Source organism: Larus michahellis, chromosome 4 (genome assembly GCF_964199755.1).
Source record: "Larus michahellis chromosome 4, bLarMic1.1, whole genome shotgun sequence".
NCBI lineage: Eukaryota > Metazoa > Chordata > Aves > Charadriiformes > Laridae > Larus > Larus michahellis.
Window position 1 is genome coordinate 27,735,919 of NC_133899.1, and position 23,578 is coordinate 27,759,496.

Genomic DNA, 23,578 nt, shown 5'->3' on the forward strand with positions numbered 1-23,578 from the left:
CGCACAGCCCACGTGAAGCCAGTCGTGCCGACAGCAAGTACTTACACTAGCTGTGATCTGTTCTTCAGAAGTTATATTAAAGTTGGTTGATTCACTGCAGTTTTCATAGAAGCTGTAACTAATATCTGTAAGCCATATGGGATTCGTGACGGGGAAGAAAAGATAAAAACAGAAAAAACCCTTGGTCTTGTTCGGTAAGCAAGGCGTGACGGGAAGAGCCGCTGTCACGCTGGGCTGGAGCGTGGCCGGAGGGGCTGGTGCAGCCCCAGGCGGGTCCCCAGCTGTCCCCCCGCCCCACGCGAGGGCTGACATGGCACAGGAGCCAGCGGCACGCGGTGCTGTGCCTGTTCCATGGCACTCCCGGCACACAGTGCTGTGCCTGTTCCATGGCACTCCCGGCACACGGTGCTGCAGGAGCCCGCGCTGCCGTAACCCGCAGGAGAGGGCGTCTCTGGAGGCCCCGGGGCTTTCCCCACAGCAGGAAGGGACAGGGACAGGGGCTCCCTCTCCATTTACAGCCTGTGCCCTCGCCCAGCACTCGGCATCGGCGCTGGACCCAGCCCGGGGTCCTGGGCAGGGGCAGCGGTGGCCGCAGCTGGGCTGGGGACGGTCACATCTCTCTGTGCTGGCTCCACAGAGCCCCGCGCTGCAGACACAGCCACCCCTGCCGTCCCCTGTGCTGTGCTGAGCCCGACCCCTCGTTACGCCGCCGGGTGCATGCACCACAGCCGGCACGGGGCCCTTCCCAGCACCGCACCCAGACAGGCACATCTGCTGCCGGGAAAACCCTCCGGATCAACCAACAGCCCACGCCGTCTAGTAAAACATTTATTTGTTCAGGTGAAATAAGCTACCATGTTTACAGTTTGTGAACTCACCACTGGCGACATTTAACATGACTTGGGACTGCAGCTGCTGCCACCAGATTTTTCATCATAATTTTTAGTTTTATAAAAACCTTGGACACCAGAAAAAAAGGTATTTAGACGTAATGTGGCAGATGGGAGATGGGCAATCTGTGATCAGGGGAAGAAAGTTTATCTGACGCAGCCAACTTCGACGGCCTCTCGGCTTCAGCTGCAGCTTCAAGTAAAGGTTTCGGTGGGCTGAGCACGGTGCGACACATTAATCTTCGGTGAGTTGGAACCGTATTGTTTTCTGCCGAGTAAGAACGTCGGTGGCAACGTTTTCGGGGAGCGGAGGAGGGCAGGCGTCCTGTGGATCGGCCCCAGCTTCTGTGCAAAGAGACAAAACAGACGGTGAGGGACAAGGAGTGGGACCCGGCCCTTCCCCGCAGCCGAAGCCGACGTGCTGCGGGGCCGGTGGCACCAGGGGTGCTCGGCAGGGCCAGCCCAGGCACCGCACCGCACTCACAGCCCCGGGAGCTGCACAGCGGTGCTGCTGCTACTGCTGCTAAAGGGAAAGCCAAATAACAAAATGCCTCCCCAAAACCCACAACGGAACCAATAAATCTCATTGCTCCAGAATCAGAGAATTTCCCAGTTTCTAGGTTTGCGTCTGTGCTCATGAGGCCAGGCTTTTCCCCGCGGCAGGGATTCCCACTCTGCACAGGGTCAGAGGGTTGCACAGAACCAAAAGCACCTGAACGGAGCAGGGGATGGGCACCAATCCAGCACCTGCCTTCGAGAGGTCTACATGCAAGAGAAAAAGCCACTGTAGAGACCGTGCAGATGTGTAACTGTCCTGCCCCGAGCTCCCACATCGTTTCCACCAGTCCACAGCATAGCGACAGCTGGTTTTCCGCAGAAGAGCCTGCAGTCCCACCGGCATGGCCACCCCGGCACGGCTTCACTTACCTTGGGGAATGCAACGCTGCAGTTGTGGTATGTAATTACAAACTAGATGCCATGATTTAAATTGATCCTTGGTTTGCTGGGGGTTACAGCTCCAACTGCCTACAGCCTCATGTGTGAAGCCAGGGCCGGGGTCTGGCAGGGTCCCTGCATCCCGCGGGCTGGTGCTGCCCTCCGCCACCCTCCCGGGACACTGGTTGTCCTCCTTTCCCTCTCCTAGGGGAGATTTCCCCTGCAGAGACTGCACGGCTTGCACACAAAACACGGCAGACGCCTCCGGAGCAGCGACCTGGCACTCCCACGGAGAACTGCAGTCTGGGGGAAACCAGCTCGGCACCAGGCTCCGCACACCGACTTGCTCTCAACTCCCGGATTTATGACAGGAATGCTTTCTGAAGTGCAGTGCTTGGAACAACCTGAGGTGACACAGCTTGCTCTAGCACAACAAATCCAGGAGCTTGCTCTGTTCATTTTCAAAGTTTCCGGCGTGGGGTCTCTCTGCAGCTGACACGTACCACGTTTGCTTTTTTTGCCTTTTAGTTTCCTTCCTTCCAAGCTATGCTTCCTTCTTTCTACAGCCGCAGCCTTCACGCCCGGCTCTTGTGAATAAATCAATTACATTAAAAGTCTACGTCAGCAAGACCAGTACGACTTGCCTTTTGTTGGGCTTATATTACTGCTGCCAGGGTGTAGGTGCTTTAGCCCCCACTAACCTGCGCATTTCGGTTTCGTGGACGTTCGTAGAGTTGTGAAAGCCAGACCCCAGCCACACTCAAACAGTGACAGTCAGCGTAGGGCATGTGTATTCTTACGTACAGAGCTGATTTAATCTGACATTCAATGCCTACTGCGATGCACCCGCCTGCACGGAAGGAAAGACGAAACTGCTGCCCGTGTCGGCAGAAGCCCTCGACGCGTGCCCCGAGGGACAATGCAGCTCCAAGGGCAGCAGCGGCGGCGGGGGCTGCAGCGCCGCAGCAGGACCCACAGAGGTACTGGAAGCCCCGGGCAGGCAGGTGCTGGGGCCGTTACTTACCCAGCACAGCCCCATCCGGCAGCCAGGCTCTGGCAGTGGGTCTGGACACCCCGACACACAGCAGGGCACCCAGAAACACATCTGCAAAGGGGAAATACGGGATACGTGTTTTCTGTATGCAGGACCCCAGTGACTGACATTTGCTTATTTTAAACCAGAACTCTGACCAACATTAAAATTACTACGTTCCTAGGGAAAAGGCGCTGAGTGATTTCGTGGCTGTTACTGCTGCTTTAGGAGAGCGAGAGCACACCCCTGGTTGCAGGCGGCACCTGGCCAGGACAGTGAACACTCTTGAGCCACTGCAACACTGACGGATGTTGCTGCTCTGCGAGCGGTGCTGCTGAGATTCCCGTTCCTCTCCAGTCATAGCAAGAGAAGCGACAGTAAGAGATATCAGCTGTGACCATTCCTTCTTCTGGCTGCATCAGTTCCCGCGGGAAGGAGGGCGGTCCCTCTCTGTGCCAGTGCCTGCCGTGGCTCCAGGTGCGGTTTCACAGGACAGGCAGCACGGCGCCTTCTCAGGGGCACACGCGTAGCCAGCGCTGGCTGCGGCAGCACCGTTGGCCTTCATGTCTCAGTGTGGCTCCGCTGGCCCAGGATGCTCAATGCCAGGTGTCCACCTGGCACAGTGACCGTGCTCAGGTGCCCAAGGAGGTACTGGGAGATGCTGGTGCAGTCCCGAAGCGGTGGCCAGCAGGGCTTTCATGGTCCTTGGGAGGCAGGAGCGTCCCTGTGCTGCTGGCAGCAAGCCTCGAGCCTCCAGGAGCTTTGCAGCCAGCAGGGACGGCACAATCTCATGGTGGCACCCCGGTGGGACCCCTGGCGCCAGCAGTGTGCCGTGGTAGCAGCCACCCCAGGCACTGCAGGCTCCAGGCCCGTCCCAGCCAGAGCGGTGTGTGCTCAGGAGCCGTGTCCCCTCTCCCGGGCACGGGACACATGGCTGTCACTTGCCAGTTCATTCTTCATTACAGCAGGGCTGCCCGGGTGCATGGGGAGGGCTGTCAAACACACGGGAACACGCTGGCAGAAATAAAGCCACATTGGCAGCCAGAGCGGAGCAGTACCATGTATTGACTGTAAGGAACATGCCCAGAACACAAGCAGAAAGGCAGCACAGAAAACAACTGACACAACGAACCTGTCACCCAGCAAAGCCCCGCTTCTCCAGCCATGCACTGTTCCTCCCAACCCTCCTCACCACAACGCCTGTGCTCTGGGAGAAGGATCAGGAAAAGGTGTGAGAGGAAGCATGTGCCAGCAATTTTCATAAGAGTAAACACATTTCTAAAGTAGTTTCTCCTCCGCCGGGGCTTGTGAAAGGAGACACCACCTCAGGCTAAAGCCTGGGTGAATCTGTTCCCAGGAAGCGCACATGGAGCAGCCCCGCAGGTGGGCGATGCCCCGTGGGGCAGGTCAGCATCGCCTGGGACCCAGCCACAGCCACCCCGCATCCCCAGCACCCCCCGGACAGCACCCATCACCCCCGGCCGGGAACGCTCTGCCGGGGTTTATTAAATCCTATTCTCACTTCTGAAGCATTAGAAAGCATCGGAGGGCTGCACCCCGAAGAAAGCCCTACCGATGTCATTCTGGTCAAGGGACATCTCCGCACTTTTTCTGCCTCCAACTGTTGGCAACCTCTGGTTTTGCAGAACAGAAAGGCCAGAGAATTTCCTCCTTCATAAGGCTTTCCACGCTTTGAACCATTCCTGCACTATTAGCAGAGAATTAAACCAAACGCAGGGACATATGGTCCTTCTAAGCTGCTTATACAGATGCACCGTGGACAGAACACTCAGCTTCGGTGTTTAGAAAATGATTCCTTCGAGTAAAAAATTAAAAGTAGAAAAAATAAACCTCCCTAAACCACAAGAAGCTATTAATATTTTAGCACTTTCACAAAACTCTAGACACATCTATGTCCAATTTTAGACAACATATAAAGCATTTTCGTTTGACGTTTTCAAAATGCAGGACTGAAGCCCGTAGCCCAGCAGCAAGCCCCTAACGCTCTCCCCACAGCCCAGCGCACAGGGCAGGTGCTGGCTGCGGGCACAGCTCCTCGCTTCTCCCACGCGTGACGTGGCCAGACCACCAGAACCTGGGCTAACACCTCCTGCCTCTGACGGCGCACCACCCGAACAGCCAGCTTCTGGGCGTACAGCCCCTCCAGAAGAACCTTGCCTTCTACAGTAATCTAAGGAGAGAATTTTTTATTATTAATTCTTTTAACTTCTCCAGCAAGAAGCGGGTATTCTAATTTTGAGGCTTCGTTTCTTTTTCGGTCCCTGCGTTTCCCAAGGGAAGTGAATGACTTTGTAAAAAAGAAACAGCTGCTTCTTTTTATGTCCCTTACACCACCCCACGCAGACTCTGTTTTCCCACGACAGGCAGCAAAGCTGCAGAGACCAACCCACGATGGCTGGGAGCAAGAGGGGTCACCGCGGAGGCCGGGACCAGGGCTGCCGGGAAATGGTCCCCACTGGCAGACGTTCCCTGCCACCACAGCTCTCAGGCCGGCCCATGCCCTGGTCACAGCCAGGGTCTCCTCAGGCATCTGCCTGGGTTACACTGCCCTCAGGAACAGCACACAGGACATAAAATTTAACTATTCCATCACTGTAATGGCCACAAAGCCCGCACCAAACCTATATTATTTGGCATCTGAGAATGCAGTAATGTTGCAGAGTTAAGCTGTCCCTAATTTAAAAATGATGACCATACAAGTTTATTTAATGTTAATCGTAGACTTTTCTTTAGAACGAGCAGAGCAGCAGCAGCATGCCTGCCACCCTCACAACATGGGGTTCTCAATTGCTATCACCTATTGCCATATGTTCATGCCCTTCCATAGCGTCCTGAAATTATTCTACCCCTCAGGCCCCGCAATCAAACAGCAGGCTGAAGATGAGACCATTGTCACGTCCCTTCACTGTGCACCGGGATTAACAAGAACTGGAACAAGCTGTAGAGCTTACAGGAAATATGCCCCAAAACGTCTAGGAAAGGAGATGACCGTCATCATCCCCACCATCACTATGAGCCGCTCAATGGCCACGTGAAAGGAGATGACCGTCATCATCCCCACCATCACTATGAGCTGCTCAATGGCCACGTACGGGTCTGCTGCAGCCCTGCCCCACAGGCCGGGGGTTGACCTGCCGCCCCTGCCCAGCCCTCTGCCTGCACCCCGAGGCCCCACGCTCTGCCGGCAGCGCGACCCAGCCCCATTTCCCTGCCCCGAAGGCGTCCTGCAGGACGGCAGCAATGCCCCACATTCCCCGCAGGCGCCCACGTTTCACCAGGTGCCAGGAAGGGGACAGCTGTCCCCACGCCAACTGCCGGGATGGGGGCCAGCTCTGCCAGCCCAGCAGCAAACCAGCCCTGCCTGGGTTGGCAGACAGGGCAGACGCCTGCCCTCAGCGCTGGTGCCAGGCAGCAGCGTGTTTTACTGGAAAAACCATTGCTGTGGCAACCCCGGGCTCTCAGATGGGGCCAAGGAGGGTGCACAGAGAGCAGGTGGCCACCACCACCACCGGACCCAGAGCCAGGGGACGAGGGTGCTCGGGCACCGTGGGTCGGGCACCCTTCCGGGGAGACCCGGCGGCAGAGCCCTGATGCTCCAGCGGCACCCAGCCCAGCGAGCCAGGCCCCGGCACGAGGAGAGGAACCCCTGGCCTCAGCATCCTCTTCCTCCTCCTCCTCCTGGCCCCGCGGCGCCCGCAGCCCCGGGCACGGCTCCTGGGTGGGCAGTTACCGCGAGGCTGGCTGGTGTACGGAGTGAATATTTTATTTTACACAACATAACAACACAGCGTTGTTGTTTCTGTACAGCATCTGCCTAAAAACAAAGGCAACACCATTGTCACGGAAAAGAAATATACAGTCTGACCGTTTTAAAAAATATCATTTTACTGATTGATCCAGAAGTGGTTATTTGTTAGCTCAGAGGAAATTTCATTTCCTTTATAAAAGGCTTTTTCTGTGAAAACTCTCTCTTTTGTTTTCTGCTACCGCAGAACCAGGAAGCCAGTCCTAGAGTAGGGAAGGCACTGGTGCTGTTTCACGCTTTTTTTCACCCCTTAATCTTTTTTTTTCCTTTTTTTTTTTTTTTTTTTAATCTCTGAATGTTGCCTTCGGTTTTGATATTAAATAAAATCAAATGAAAACTAAATAAAACCCTGTGTGCACTAGGTGGCTTATACAGAACCCCGCATGAACAAGCCATTAATCAGCAAGACAACAGTGGACTTCCAAATCCAATTCCCCAGGAGAGGGAGTTTCACACAACGTTTGGTGTTTTGTTTGTCATTAAAATAAAAATGAAAATTAAAAAAAAAAAAAAAAGAAAAAAAAAGCAGGTCACACAGTGCTTTCCAATATCCACTCAGAACTGGAGAAAGTTGCTTTTCCACTATCCACATCAGAGCTGTCTGACTGGACTAGCATCCCGTTCATGGACAGGCTCCGTTTGGACCGCAGTCCAGCTGCGCCGCGGGCGCTGCCGGGGCCGCGGGGCTCCATCAGCTCGCCGCCCAGGGACAGCCTGCGCTTGGCTCGGGATGCGTCAGCTGGCAAAGTGAGGAACTTACTTGGCTTTGATTGTGCTCTTTTGTACGTGGGAGCCCCTTTGAGAGAGTCGGGGGGACGGCTAGCTAACTGCAGGGCAGTGGAGTTATTTCTGTTAGTGTTCTGGGACTCGATGCTGCCGACAGCTTCGCTCTGCGGCTCGCTGCTTGGCTTTGGCCCCGGCTTTCGCTTCTGCTTCTGCGAGACAGAAGTGCTGGAAGTCCAGGCAGGAGGCAAAGCGGAGGTAGTGGTGGCCGAGTCCTGGCTGGAGACGGTCTCCGGCGACTGCGTCACGCCGTCACTGGCAGCCTTGCAGCACTGGATGCCCTCCTCGTGCCCCACAGCCTGCTTGGACATCGACTGCGACAGCACCCCGCTGCAGCCCTGGATCTGAGCCCCGTTCGTCTGCGAGTACACGTTGCTGACCTTGGTGGCCTTCTGCTGCCCGTTGTTGTTACACACCTTGTAGCGGATCATGAGGATGATGATGAACACGAGCACGGAGGCCACAATAATCCCACCAATGATGATAATCATGGTCCCACCCAGGAACTGGGACTGCATGAAGTGGCAGCGCACATAATCCTGCTCGGTGGTGAACTGCGTGCAGCCCACCACCCTGGTGGCGGTGAGCGAGGTGATCCCGTCGTCGTAGATGGCCAGGACGCACAGGTCATACACAGTCCCAGCGGCCAGGTTGTTGACCAGGAAGGTCTTGCTTGTGGGAGGTATCATTCTGGGGGAGAAGGAAATCAGTGTGAATGAACCCAGCAGACCCGCAGGCACCCCCCGCCGTGTGCTGCAGCCCCTGGCCGCGGTGACCACCACCAAAGCTCATCTCCTCCGTTCCCGCTGCTGCCCTGTGTGTGGTGCCGCAGCAGTCCCCGCCAAGCCCCCCGGCATGGCTTGGCATGGCAGAGCCCCCCATGACAGTGACTACGTCAAAAACATAACAGAAATCACCAAGCGAAGAGGGTTTTGAATGGTGTGACTGTTAGAGCTGGCGGCACAGAGCCTCTCTGCGCTCCGCTCGCACACCAGCATGGGCACCGCCGGAAAGCGCCACGAGGAACGCGTTTACCTTTCACCCTGCATTTTCATAAAGCTGAGAGCGTTAAGATCCATTTAACCCATCCACCTTTACAACCCTTCTGCCAATCAGATTAGTTCAGAGGATTAGAGGTCCGCTTGGATTATCTAAAAATAACACCATTCAAGGTAATTTCCCTATTTGCGAGTAGAAAATTGCCTGAGTGTTTCCCACAGCTCCCACCATCTGCTTCCCAGGCAGGGCTCTGCTCGGACGGCGTGGTGTGGGGTCCTGCGGCTCCGGCATGGGGTCTGCTGGGAGCCGGGGCCGCACGCCAGTGCCAGGCAGCCTGGCAGGGCCCCGCTGCGGCGGCTGGGGCTGCCTTACCTGTAAACAAGGGAGTCATCGTAAGTACCGTTGTACTGGATTTGGAACATACGTATCCCGGGTATATTCCTCTGAAAATTGAACTTCAGCAGGGCTGTAGAGGATGTTGCTTCCGCAACGACCACCTTCTTGTCTTGGCTGACTTTAGTGTCCCCGTTGCTGCTGCTCGTGTTGGAGCCTGACTTGGTGGAAGTGGAGATATCCGAGGAGCCGGGGTCGGGCTCGTGGATGTGGTTTGTGCTGTTCAGCAAGTGGGGGAGTTTGATTATGTGCAGGTCCACCGTCTGCGTGGCCTCCCCAGCCGGATTGGAAGCAATGCAGGTGAAGGAGCCCGTATCCTTCACCGTCGTTATAAGGATGTCGAGCGTCCCATTGTCGTACACCACGGACCTCGTTGCGTTTGAAATCAGTTTGCCCTCAGGTGAGATCCAATGAATTGCTGGTTCGGGGTCCCCCCGGGCCTTGCACCGCAGCGCTGCCCGCTGGCCCTCCAGCACCCGCAGCTCGTGGGTGTGCCGGGTGATGAGAGGGGGCTCGCACAGGAACTCCTCCTCAGGGATCGACCAGAAGTACCGTCCAGACAAGAGCGTGGGAGAAGCACAGGTCTCCAGGTCGTCTTCCCTCGAAAGACGCCTCAGCCACAAAAGCTCGCAGTTGCAATGCAAAGGGTTCCCACCAAAGCTCAACGCAAAAGTCGAGGGGCTGATAATTCCTGAGGTTGCCAGTACCTGAGCTCGCTGGAAGAGAGGATCAGGCGGTAGCTTCTGCAGTTTGTTAGACGTGACGTCCAACCTGGTCATCTTGTGGAGATGGGAGAAGGTCCCCTTAGGAATATGGTCAATCATGTTGTGGTCTAGACTGAGGGTGTGCAAACTAACCATCTTCTCCACCGCATCCCAGGGGATGGTTTCCAGATTGTTGTAAGACAAATCCAATTCCTCAAGAGCTAAAACATCATCGAAAGCTGTGGAAGAAATTAAAGTCAGCTGGTTGTTGTTAAGTATCAAGTGGTGAAGATTGGAGAGTCCACTGAACATGTCATTGGTGATCTTAGTCAATCGGTTGCTGTTCAAATGCAAAGCCCGCAAATTGCGCAAGTCTGCAAATGCGTGAGGTGTAATAAAACTGATTGTATTCCTGGAGAGCGTCAGGTCCACCAGGCTGGTCATATTGGCAAAGTCTTTCCTTTTAATGTTTGTAACAAAGTTGTCTGCCAGCCGTAACTCCACGGTCCTCCTGTCAATGTTGGGAGGAACAAATAAGAGCCCTTTCTTGGCACAAAGGGTGGCAAGGTTCGGAGACAAAATCTGACAGACACAGCGCTTTGGGCAGATCTGAGCTCTCACCGCTATGCCAATGAACAGCAGAAACAAAAGCAGTTTTTCCATTGTAGATCAGGTTCAAGAGCCTGTAAGGAAGAGCAAACATCTGTTAGTCTCTGCAAGAGAAGAAAATGACAAAATAAAAAAGCAAAGACGAACCGTCTGTGGTTAAATCATCAAACCGAGGTTCGTGTCACAGTGTGTCATCCCCATCTTGTTACCTGATGTCTTTATCCTTCTCCGTGTCCTGACATAAGAGCTTCTATACTACCTTCCAGAAGAACCATTGAGAGATACACACGTTTGTGTACACACACGGATATATACAGACACCCAGACACTTACACACAACCGACAACATGATCTGGAAGCAGCTGGTGGCACCACACGTGGCGTCAGCGGTGCCTTTCGGGCCCCTCCTGCTAGAGCTCACCACACAACGCACCTCCACTCCAGGCACTCGGCTTTCCAACGGGTGCTCCTGACCTCACGCTCTGGAGTTACTTTGCCATAATGCAGTTTGGGTATTGAAAATGAGGGATGGTTCATGTGTGCTTTACTCGCTAAGCTAAAACTCACAGTGGCCTCTAAATCATGGCAGTTCAATGGGTTTATAGCCAACACTTAAGCTCTTAATGCTATTTTCAGAATAGACTCAGACGGAGCTAATTTTATGTCATTCAAACCCCAAAAATGCAAATAAAACACAAAAAAAAAACAACCACAAGAAAAGCCCCCACAACAACATGGATCTAAATAAAAGTGGAACGTGGGCTAATTTTAGATCATCACTGTTTTCCCGGCTGCCAGAGCCAGCAGTGCTGCACTCCTCTCCCAGAAAGCCTGACAGTTCAATTAGCCTTATCTCTTACAGCGCCAGATCCAGGATCCTCGCGGAGTATGGAAACAAGGAAGATAACAACAGTGCCCACACCCACTAAATGAAATCATCCATCAGTGCCTACGCCAAAAGCTCGGCGAGGGCCGCGGTGCAGGTCCCTGCGCAGCCCCCAACGTCCCTCCCAGTGCGGGCGGGTGGGAGGACGCTCCTCCGGGAGCGGGGGCACAGTCCTGTGGAGACGCACCTACGTGTCCCAGAGGGAACTCGTGCCATCGTGAGCAACGGAGCTCTGCGGGACGCCACGTCGGAAATGAAGCACTCGTCTCCCTTCGGGACTGATAAAGTCATACGCGTACAGAACGGATTACTCAGACATATTATCATCCCAGAAATGTACTAATGAAGCTCATCCAAAATAAAATAGTCTCACAGCTAGCCATAAGCAGGAGTCTTGAATCGTCATGGATATTTACAGACTTTTAATGTCAGAACAACAACTACTGCTCCTATTGTCCAGTCCATCCATAGTCCATGCACAGTGCCACGCAAACTAAGAGGAGCCAACAAGGTGCAAAAAGGACGAGTGAAAATATCAACCTCTAAACCCTGCTCTTCAGCACTACCCATTTATTTTTTTCCTGATCCTGGTGGCTGTACGAATCATGACTACTGATTCCAACTCTTTAGTCCCCATTGGAAAATAAAAAAAAAAGAAGTCTTCAACTGAGTATGCTGCTGCGGGCATGGCCCCTCACTGCCGTAGCGCTGGGAACTGTTACCGGATCCGTTACTGTCACTGCTACCACTAACTGCAGCAGAAACCAATCTTCCCGGGCAGCGTCCAAACACCTTTTGCGGATTCAGTTTCGTCCGGCCCACGCCAGCACTGCGGGTTGGGGGTCCTGCAGGTGAGACGGACATGGAGGGGAATGGTGATGCCGAGCAGCGGAGGAGGAAGGACGGCAGAGCAAACCGCCTGCTACAGCTCCCAAACCCCACCGGTGATGCCCGGCTGGCCACTTCCCGATGCGGTGGCCGCAGTCATGGCCATGGGCCATCACACACCCTTTCCAGGTGGGACCTTCTTCTTTTAACCAAGGTCTGGCAGGTACCAGATTCAAAGGGACTCGGCAACTCAGGGCATCTGCAGCACGACTGCCGGGTCCCCAGGCAGCCTTGGCTGGGGACATCACGCTCATTTAGATTTTCTAACTTAATACTGCTAATTTAGATTTGTAGTTGTGATTAAAGTAATGTGCTTGGATTCAGCCAAGTTCATTTGAAGAGCTATACAAGATTAAAACTAAATCAGCACGGCGCATTCACAAGTTTGGAAATACTGTTAGAAGATGAAACGGTGGCATAAGGAGACGTAGACTTAAACCACAGCTGGAGCGACAAGGTTATGACAAGGTTACCCACCAGTGGACATGGCGTTCTTCAGATTTTAGCAGAGTTTTTGAGGTTTTGCCGGTGAGGTCCGGCGCAGGGGCACGGCCGGAGTGACCAGGCACCGCAGCACCAATGCCTCCCGCCTGCGGGGAGAACGGCAGCGCCCGAGCACGCCTCAACCGGACCCATTGGCAGTGAGTATGAAAATAAATGACTGCCCACCAGATCTAGCAACAAACCGAGGTCATGTAAAGAGCTAATGAATTTGAAATTTCTGCCTGGGATTGATCCAAGGGACACGGGAACGAAATGTCGTGTACGCCAGGCTGAGATAGCTTCTCTTTCCCGATGCATGGCTTGCTGGGGAGGGTTTTCCCCCATCTTCTTTGGGAGCAAAAGGTTTTATCATACTTAGTGCAGCATCTGCCCATGTGTCCCGTGCTACAAAGGGTCATTTGCACATAGTGAATTGCATAACCCACGGAAGCAGCAGGATCCAGGAGACAGTAATTAATTAACAAACGATTTCCACTGCATCCGATTGCGTTCAGATGGTAGGTGCTGCACAAAGCCAGCTTGCCAGGGAAACCCAACGCAGCACACACCGGTAGCTGCTCAGAGCCAGCTGCTAATACAGTGCCTGGCTCAGACATAATCTGTTATCACTAAGGTCATGACAGAAGCGATTGAGTGCCTTTCCTGCCCCTCCAGGCCTCAGCAGAAGACGTGATTTTCAAGGTCTTGGCAAATGCAATTTTGTGGTGAGAAAAAAAAAAGCCTAGAAGTTGATGATATTCACCTGCTGGGGATGAAGGATGGGGAAATAGCTGGCACCAGTCACCAAAGGCATCCCGCAGCCATGCTAAAATGGGTGCATATAAATGAAGATGCTGTGATATATGGCACAGGAGCTGCTAAAACTACTTAAGCAGAGAACAAGGACCTTCAATTTCACAAAGGTCAACGATTTGTAAACATGCCTGAGTGTTTTGCTGAATCGGAAACAAAGCACCTAAGAAAACAGAAACACTCATATCATAGAACCTCACCAAGGCATCCCTGGGGCTCTGCTGGCCCTGGAGCCGTTGCATGGGCCAGGACCACGGGCCAGGAACATGATCTCTTGCCCCAGCACAGTGCACGGAGTTCCCCATGAGCCAGAAAACCCTCTCACGCCGGTGAGGAGCAACACCTCCCAATACAGGCAGCGAGGAGCCCTCAGCTGCAAGGCAGCTCCTTCTGATACCCAGCTGGCATATTTGCCTTGTGGGGAGGACATGCTGGTTTGGTTCTCTGATGCTGGTCATACTTGCTGTAGGACAGAGCAGGATAATCAGCACGGGGAGGTACGCTACAGAGGAAATACTGTAGCCCCGTCTTTGCTAAAGGGCTTCAAACACTGTGATAAATACAGCTGCACCCCCTCTAACCTCTGGGGATTTGAAAAGCTCCAGGACATCAGGTTGTGCTGGCTCCAGGGCCGCCTTCGGTGCACCTGGCGCTGCCGCAGCAGTGGTCAGGTGCGCTCCAGGTTACATCCCCTGTAGATAAGGAAGCCCAGCCCAGCGGCGGAGGCAGGCTGGCTAATGAGCTGTTTCACGAAGCTGCGCTCGTTTTCCTCCAGCCTTCAGCCGCAAAGGATACGCATGCAAAGCAATGCATTCTGGGAAGCAATTCTTCTCCTTGTAATGAGGTCTAAACTGGCAAGATTAAAGTGAACAATAACAATTATTTTAATTAAAGAGATTTCTAGAGAAGGCAGAACCGGTATGGATAAGCCCTAGACCGTGCCACGTGCTGCCTGACGCCTGACAGCGAAGCTTCTGCTGTTTTCCCAGGGCAGGTGCTGGGAGCTACCCCCCTGCCCGAGAGCTCGCAGGGGTCCGTGTCCCTTCCTCGGAGCTGGGGGACATCGGCAGTGGGACCCAGCAGCGGGGCTGTGGCTGAGGGACAGAAGCTCTGGGGAGAAACCGCTGCCCTGTGGGTCAGCGTGGCTGCTGGATACAGTGCTGGGCATCCTTCCCCTGCTGCCTGAGGAAGGACCGCACCGGCACATCCCACCCACTGCGGCTTTCTGTGAGCAGCCACAGAGCTGGCGCTGGAAAACACGGGTTAGACTGACCTGTCATCTGAGCCACAAAGTCCCTCTACAGTTCTGTCTGAGACAGAAAATCAACTGGTTTTCTCCAGAAAGAAATAAGATGACCACAATGCTGCGGTGCAGGCAGCAAAACTGCAAATGAGAGCTTCCCGGAGGCAGAGGATGCTTAACTCAGCAAGTAACGGCAGCAGGGAGGGCAAGGCGGGACAGACGTCAAGGTGTGAGGGGAGGTGAAGGTGAGCCTCCCCGCGCTGCCTGCCCAGAGAGGGCCAGGGCACGGGACACAGGACACTTCTGCCCTTCAGTGCTGGGCCCTGGTGCCCTGCCCAGGGCTGCCGAGGGGAGGACGGGCAGATCTCACCGCAGCCATGGCAGGATCCCGGCCCGCCACGGCCCATGGAGCACCGCAGCACCGCACAGGAACGGGAGGGACACACCGAGCCACAGCCACGCTTGCAGCGGAGCCAGCAGCAGGTCTCACAAACATGAGCCCACTTCGGTCAGTGTTCTGCTGCCTGAGCTCCGCTCAGTGAGGCCACGGCAGCACCCGCCACACACTGGCAGCCACAGCCCGGCTCCGGTTCCCCAGCTCTGGCCACCCTCGGCCTCAGTCCGGGACCACCTCAGCCAAACGCCTGTGACAACAGAACAGTCATTACTTTATAGAAGGACAAAATGCCCACCCTGTCAGTATATTAACTTCTTAATTGCTTTATTAATCAATTAACCATTTACTAAACTAGCACCGCTAAATTTCCAAGGAAGAGTGCAAATATTAACCTGCTAGAAAAAACACTGGCTGCTGCATAATAAGAACGATGGTGTGTGCTGGCACGTCTGCTCCTGCTGAGTCCCGGCGATGCAGTGCTGCCCCGGCGCGGGGCAGGCAGCGCTCCCTCCCCATCTCCCTGCTCCCAGCTGCCTGGACAAAGGCGTTTGCACGAGGAATGGGGTTTGTTCAGGCCTGAGAAAAGGAGGCTCAGGGGAGACCTTATCACCACGTTCCAGGATTTAAAGGGTGGGTACAAAGCAGATGGAGACTGTCTTTTCACAAGGAGTCCCATGGCAAAGATGAGAGGTGACGGGTACAAGTTACTCCCAGGGAAATTCCGATTGGACACCAGAGGAAAAATTTTCACACTGAGATCAGCCATTGAAATAATCTCCCCAGGGAAGTGGTGGATTCCCCAAAATTGGACACTTTAAGATTCAGCCGGAAAGGATGCTGGGCCATCTTGTCTAGACTGTGCTTTTGCCAAGAAAGCTTGGACCAGATGATCCTTGAGGTCCCTTCCAACCCGGGATTCTGTGATTCTACGGTTCTGTGGTTCTATGAAGTGTTAACGCACAACAGTAAAAAATAACTACATCACCCAGGGTACTAAGTATAGAGAGTAGCACGAAACCACTACACACAGCATACACGGAACCAAACCCATGAAACACCAACTATCTCCAAGTGATTAATGCTTTGATTCACAAACACAGCGCTTTTATTTTGTATTCTCATGTGCACAAGAAGCCTTTCCCTGAAGGAAGGAGCAATTACGCGAACTACCAGGGAATCCTTCACTCAAGCACGTACCAATGTCCTAAAGACACATTGTCAGAAAACCGCCTGTGTGGAGCACGTTGCCCATGTGTGACTGCAGAGGGGCAGCGCTGGCTGTGCTGGCAGCTGCGGCAGGACAAGGCGCGGAGCAGCTGGGGACACTGATGCTGAGGACACCGAGACGGTTTGTCCGGCAGAGAGGGAACCATAAACAGATCGAGCTGTACTCCAGGAAAACAGTATTCCCAGGGGAAGGGCTGGAACTGGAAGGTAAGTGACATGGAGCAAACAGGCAAACACAAGCAAACCAGAACAAGGAGTTTGGGGAGGGATGCGAGCACATTCAGGGAGGAGCCAGGTAACACTGGGCACGACGGACGCGTCCCCTAAAGCCAGGGCTGCCACCTGCGAGCGGGGACCGACCCCACAGCTCATGTGGGACTAATGGAAACCACAGGTACCAATGCAACTGTCACTATCGCCAGCCCCATGCAGCCAGTATGGCCCCAGCGTGGCCAGCAGAGCCCCATGCTGAGCCACAGGAGCCCCTTACACCTTATCTTCAGCAGGGCCTGATGTTGTGAGGCACCCGATTTTTCCCCCGCTGTGCTGTGACCACCCCCTCACTGCACCCCTCGACACATCCCACTGCTGTTCTGGCACTGGGTGAGAGGGGGCAGCTGAGGGTATCCTGATTCCTAACGCCCCGCTCTGCCGTATGGCACAATATGTTGTGCCACAGTTTATTTTTGAAGTTTCCAACTACATGTAGTTCAGAAAGTTGCTAGCGGATTTCAAGCACCCATGCAACAAAACTTTCACATGGAGCTGGTCAACTGTTTCAGATGTTTTCATTTATAAAAGCGCACACAGGACCATCATTACTTACTCGTCCTCATGACCTGAGTCTCCCTGTTTATTCTCTTGTGGCTTTTAACAGCCAGTAGCGTTTGTCCTGGCTGAAGTGGCTGATCTGGTTTAGACCTTTGAGGGAGGGGTTAGAAGTCTCTGCTGAAGGGGCAGAGAGCCATTAGCGCCCGTGAGAGCAGGGGGGGGACACGGGCACGGGGGGGAAGCACTGGCTGTTTCGGGAGCACAGGGTCTCACCCACCCGGACAAACACCCGACAGCCCAACGCAGCCCCGGGGGTTCGCTGCGGTAGAAGGGGAGCTGTGTCTCGCACTGAATCAAAAGGATACTACACTCATTATGACAGTAAATTTTACACATCGCTCAGCTGTCTGCCTGCCCTGCAGACAGCCACGCACTAAGGGGCTGTCACGTGCCAGAAGAGAACCGAGGTGTTGCAGCAGTTTGGCTTTTTACTGCCCACAGTTCATCTGTTTCAGGAGCAGCTCTATTGCCTTCAATTGTTTGTAATCTTCAACAGAATTTGCAAGTTGTTACTTGCACTTATTTTGTCTGCCGATTTTATTATAATGCATAAAATTAAGAGCGTTTTGCTGTAATGCTTTGTTCCAAAGTCTCATCAGCATAGGGCAGAGCGATGATGCATTGAGGGCACTACCTTCACTGGGAACTCCTGCTGCCGTGAGGTGGGTCTGCAACCCAGTGTGCCTGCAGCTCCCCGAGCTCCACGTCTCCCCGGGACCATCCCAGCTCCCAGGCAGCCCTTCAGCGCAGAGAGACAGGTAAGCAGATATTTTCAGCTTCCATCCAGGGTGTTAGCTCCTGACACTGGTCTCGGTACGGGGGGCACAGCCTGCAGGACCCCAGGCACAGCTCCCGGAGGAGCACAGCCTGTCCGTCCCGTGGGGCCGGGGCAGCCTGGCCGGCTGCTCAGCAGCAGGGGGAGAGCTCCAGCACCCTGCCTGCACCCCCATCCACTCCCACAGCAGGGACAGAGTCGCCTCCCCGAAGCCCCACAGCTGGGACGGGCACCCTGTGCCCGAGCGCACCGGCTCACCTGGCCGTGGAGGAGCACCAGGGGCTGGGGGGGACAGGGACGCTGGTGGTTTGCAGTATCAGAGGTCAGTTGCTGCAAAGTCACCTGGCGAGCACTGGTATCACCAACGGGGAACGTGGGATTTGCTGCACAAAATCAGATCACTGGGACATCTCATCCTGTACCTCGCAGCAGCCCAGAGCAAACAACGCGACCCTCTCCAGGACAGACCCACACCTCCCGCATGCTTTAGCCTCCCTGTGCATGCCTCGCTACCTGGGATGCGATCGTCTCAGCCTGCAGTGACACTGATGATTTTGAAATTGCTCATCCCTCCTTGATTCCCATCCCCTGTTTGGTCACTGACCTCAAAGGACCCTCACATATGTTGTATCACAGTCCCGCATCTGGGCAAAAAACCTCCCTTGCCTCATCACAGCTGTCCAGCTTATTCAGAAAATAACGGTAAATGATGTAAAAAAAACTCAGTCAGCTAAAAGGCAGACCCCTCCGCAGAAGACAGAACCACTGGGGTTGGCAGGACCCCCAGAGACCCCCTCGTCCATCCCATCCCACCCCTGCTCAGGCAGGACTGTGGCCCTCTGACCCCAGGTATGCCCAGCACCAGGGGCATTGCTAAGGCGGGCACAAGGCAAGACCAGGCTCAGAACACGGGCCCCGGGGCGGCACTGCCAGCTCACACAGGGGTGCTACATCTCCTGGCACAAAGTATGTTTCTTCCTCAAAAGCCCTGCTGCTGGATTTGTGCCGTTACTCACCTGTCTTCTACACAACAAAAAGCTTCAGCTCTTACCCTCGCAGAGTACAGCTTATAAACATGCCCCTAAAGCTCAGAAACTGAGGAGAAAAATAGGGTCATTATCCTTTATTTACTTTTAAAGCACTTTATTTTGCATGTGGTTCATATTGTCTGGAGCAGACAACACTCAAAAATACCAAGTCCTTAAAAAGACAAAAATAATACTGGGTTCCCCGCACCAGCACAAACGGAGCGTGGCTCCCGAGTCACAGCTGAAGAGTTTCCAGCCAGGGAACAAGGACATTTTCCAGGCATTTGGTTCCCTCCCTTCTGCTGACACAGCTCTCTGTGCCCTGCATCTCCACAGGAGCGCCGGAGCCCTCCCAGGAGGCGTGGGCAGGCTCAGGATCCCCAGCCTGACGCCAGCCCCACGCTCAAGAGGGTGCCAACGCTCGTCACCCTGACCAGCGAGCCCCCAGCCTCAGCACCGGCTCGCAGCAGGCTCACCCGGGGTGCGTGCCACGCTGGCCTGCACCCTGGTAACACCGGGCTGAGCGCAGCTAACGCAGCAGGGTCACAGGGACTTCCAGGGATTTGATTTGTTTTTCCTTTTTGTTCTGCTCCCTGCCACTCCCCCCACTGACAGGACACACGTGTCTCAGCGAGCTGCTCTGAACACACGGGCACTGGCACCCTGGCCACTGGCTGCCTGCTCTGCGCACCCACAGCAGCCTGGCGGGGCCGTCACCGTGAGTCCCCTGCGCTGGGCAGACAAGGTGGCAGCACGCTTCCAGCACACTTCCAGCATGCCTCCTGCACACTTACTGCTGGCACAGCCCTGAGCCCATGGCCACGCGCGAGAGCTATGCGTAACGCTGCTCAGCTACCACCATTGCCGGCAAAAATGAATGCATTTGAAATGCGATGAATTAAATGCTGAACAAGTCATAGAGGAAGGAGAGCTCCGACATGCGGGGCTGCGGCGGAGGCAGCTCATTAGGCATTTGTACCGCAGACGAGGAGCTGAGAGTGATACATGGGATGACTCAACACGGCAGCGCAGGAACACGACTGAAGCTCTGTAATTTATTAATAGCTGTGCCGTGAGAAAAACCAGCCGGGCGATCCCCCATGGCCCCCCGACACGCAGGGCTCGGGGGGGCACCTCTCGCTGCCTCCCATATGGCTTGGGGAGACGGATACTTAAACAAGCACAAACCAGAGCGGCTTCTGAGAAAAACCCTGTTTAAAATGTTGTGATAAAATACACGCTGAGGAGAATGGTAAGAAACATACTGTGGTCACGGGCTGTCAGCGGGAGCCCCAGATAGGGAGCCTGGCCCTCAAGCCCCAGTGCTGCACCCACACAGGCTCTCCCCAGCACCCGCCACGGCTGCTGCTCCATCCTGGGGCGGGGGGGGAATTAACAGCAGCACACAGTTTGGTACCACAGCTGAGAGCCTATTTTGGCTTTTTCCTTTGTATTTCCTCCTTGTCCTTGAAACAGAAAGTCTCAGCAATACATCCTCTCGGTCCAGCAGCACTGTTCCCTCCCAGGGAAACACCAGCTTCCCATGGCAACTCTAAACCAGTGTACATTAGTAATTACCAGCAAGCACCAGACTTACCACCGGGATTGTCCATCACCACTACACACGACTTTGCACCCATAGGAAGCTGTGTGCACCAACACAACGCCAGCAGCCAGGGCTGCCCACTTGGTGTCCCAGCTGGGAGGGCTCCGCAAACACAACTGGGCTCAGACAGACGGAGCGCTCGCCTTCCTGGGCCCCCCCGTCTATAAAATGTGCATTATGGACTCCTTCCTTTTCCTTTCCTCGAGCCCCCAGTAATTATCCATGTGGCTGTACGCAGTGTGGGAAAGGCAGCACAACCGCCTTTGCGGCCTCTCATTGTCTCGCTCCATCGGCTCTCAGAGTCCCTCAGCGCAGAGGGGACGGGGCCCAGGGCAGCTCTCTCCCTGCACCCCAGCGCCGGGCTGGCCGAGCCTCTCGAGCCGGGCCCTGGCCCCAGCACCCACCGTGCCCCCACCCTGCACCCCATCCCCATGCTGCGCTGGGCTGGGGCCAGGGGCTCCCGCAGCAGGGACGGCACAGCCCCCCGGCTCCACAGAGCAGGGGGCCTCACCAAAAACCATCTCAAGTACATCATCAAATGAATGATGGGTTTTAGTGAGAAACACCAAGCTATTGCATTTTCCAGCTCCTGAGGTATAGTATACTAAATATTATACAAACATGCTAAATGTTGACAGTAAAGTCGGCATTAATCGCACAGCTTAAAATTGCGAGCAAGCCTAAGTGAATAAAGTGAATAATTGTTTAAAAACCCAGCTTTTAACTTATCAAAACATTTTTATTGAATTGCAATATTGTGGCATTTTCAAAACTAAGTGTTTTTGCAACATCAAAACACAACCGGGATTTGCTTTGACACTTCTCTGTCACCAAGTTTGGCAAAGCAGCGCGTTCCCAGCCGGCACGGGGAGGCCAGGCTGCCCGCTCGTCCCTGCAAAATCCGCCCTGCACCCTCCCGGCCAGCGCAGTTTCAGGAGCGAGCCGCTGGCAGCAGACAGGTCTGCGTGTGGAGAGGCGAGTGGCAAGCCCTGATGTAGGGGAAGAAGCTCCTCGGGGCCACCACCAACCTGGAGCCCTCCCCAGCACGGAGCCTGCCCGGGCAGAGGCACCCGACGCAGCTGGGGTGACTGGGTGCCAGCCACAGTCACGTACTCGCAGGAGCATCCTGTGTCCCCGTTCACGGGGAGCATACCCGAACCACTGGCTAACTGCTGCGAAAGGATGCAGAGAGCCAGGAGACTCACCTGAAACACAGAGCACTTCTCAATGGCAGGAAGCCAGAGAGAAGGGAGAGTGCCACAGCCCAGGGTATCTGGCCAAGCGGCTGCCACTCTCCCACTAAATCCTGCGACTCGCACAGATCCGTCTCCTCTGGCAGCGCTGAGCAGCAGCTGGGCTGGCAATGATACACCTGGGTTAGGGCACGGGCTCCCTGGACATTGCCTCACAGCACAAATCCAAGGACAATCCCTGAAGATGCACTTCCACCTTTCCCTTTCTCTTTTGACTTTGGTTTTAAAGGAAATGCAGGTTTGAAAACTCAGCACCAAGTGGTTGCTTCAGAAATGTCTGCCCAAACACGGAAGCCCAGAAAGCACAGACAGGTTGGAGTAAGGAGCAAAGGTGCAGGGCACAGGCACACATATGCCGGGAATGCCAAGCTGGAGCCGGTGCCGCTCAGCTCCTCCCCTGACAACACACTGCCACACATGTGCTCCGTACCTGCCCAAGGACCCTGTCCTGTGAGGAATCAGGGTGGATGGCACCCACCTGATAATTACCCGTTAAATATTTTGTTTTCTCTGCACTTTTGTTTTATGTTCACTTATGGCATCAGGATTTGTTTACTGCTCACTGCTCAAGCTTTGCTCTGAAGAGAGTTATATTATCTTCTCCTTTGGCTTTTCTCAATGATGCCCTACAACGCTCGCCTATGTTCTAGGCTCCCCTGAGAGGGCAGATAATGCCATCCCTGTTTCACAGGTAGGAATCACAGAGCCACAGCACTGCCCCAGCTTCTGCTCCTGGCCCCCCACAGATGCCTGCCCCTGCCCCCTGCGTCCCAGCTGCTGGGGGGAGGCACGGGCACCTTCTGGTGGGGCAGGAGAAGGTAGGGCTGGTCCCCCAAAGGGCACCCACCCCTCACCCACGGCCCAGCCACAGCCTGGCGGGAACGTGAGGTTCACAGCGTGTGTGACACCAGTGATGCTCTTCCTCCTGGCACAATCCCGCTGCAGACTTTTCATGGGCATCAAGCGATGAAGATGGCAAAGTCCTCCCCAGATTAAGTCACCAGTTTGTTTTCTACTTAAAAATAATCTCAGAAACTGCTGAAACATTATTAGATGATCTTCAAAGGTCCCTTCCAACCCAACCCATTCTGTGATTCTACGCATCAAATGAGACCGATCTCAGCCGGAGGTAGGCAATCGATACCCAGCGCTTCAGCCCAAACGCAGCCTGAACACTTGATGTAAAACATTGTTACAAACTACTGAAAACAAGGGTAAGATGTGGAAAAGTCCAACAGCCCTACTAACAAGCACAGTCACGAGGTTCTTAACATGAGGAGTCTCTGAAATCAAACTGTTAGAACTATTCTTGAGAGAGCACACTTTTGACAAAGCTGCAGATCTGCTTTGCTGGAGTTCTAATCCCAGATTACAAAATTCCACAGAAAATTTAACCAAAGAAACCTCAAAATAAATTTCTCTGGTTTTCTTTTTTTTTTTTTTTTCACAAGCAGCCTTTTACAAAGCCCTGGAGGGAGCCCCATGGGGACCCCTGGGGTGCCACCCCCCCCAGCATGTCAGTACCTCTCCCGTGCTCGGCTACCGCCATGGCTGCGGGTGGCACGGTGGCTTTCCCGAGTGCTGCGGCTGGCCGGGCAGCTTCCACCTCAACAGCTTTTGACAGCAAACCACGGTTCCCAAATCCAATTTTCCCACAAGGAAAATCTCATTATTTCTATCAAAAAAACTCATTTGCCGTTCAGAGAACCAAAACAAGACGCTTTGCTCCAGCTTGTTTGGACACCAGTTGGGATACTTCCCACGGCCGTTTCACCTGTCTGGAAAACACCTGGCAGGGTCCCGGTCTCCCCGCCTGCTCTGCATGGACCCCGCTCCACAGGACGAGGGGCTGCCGAGCACAGACTCGGGCACCGCTGCTGCCCCTCACACGCAGGGACAGTGCTCCTCTCCCGGCACGGCTCACTCTCGCCTGTGCACGCTCCCTGCGGCTCTGCCTGCCACTTCCAACAGCCGC

General features: G+C 54.5%; 1 protein-coding gene across 3 annotated transcripts in view; it reads right to left on the minus strand.

Moving 5' to 3' along the window:
• Positions 1–811: 811 nt before the first annotated feature.
• The window catches only part of LRFN5 (leucine rich repeat and fibronectin type III domain containing 5), a 53,386-nt gene continuing 30,619 nt past the window's right edge, over positions 812–23,578 (minus strand). For 2 of the 3 annotated variants that reach the window (XM_074583625.1, XM_074583626.1), the window contains exons 2-3: positions 8,840–10,247; positions 1,263–8,158 (exon numbers count right to left, since the gene is read on the minus strand). In XM_074583625.1, coding sequence (XP_074439726.1) covers positions 7,216–8,158; positions 8,840–10,227 — 2,331 coding nt within the window. In that variant the 5' untranslated portion in view covers positions 10,228–10,247 and the 3' untranslated portion in view covers positions 1,263–7,215. Of the gene's footprint in view, positions 1,236–1,262; positions 8,159–8,839; positions 10,248–23,578 lie in introns of those variants that run through there. The other variant, XM_074583627.1, reaches the window with a different exon arrangement.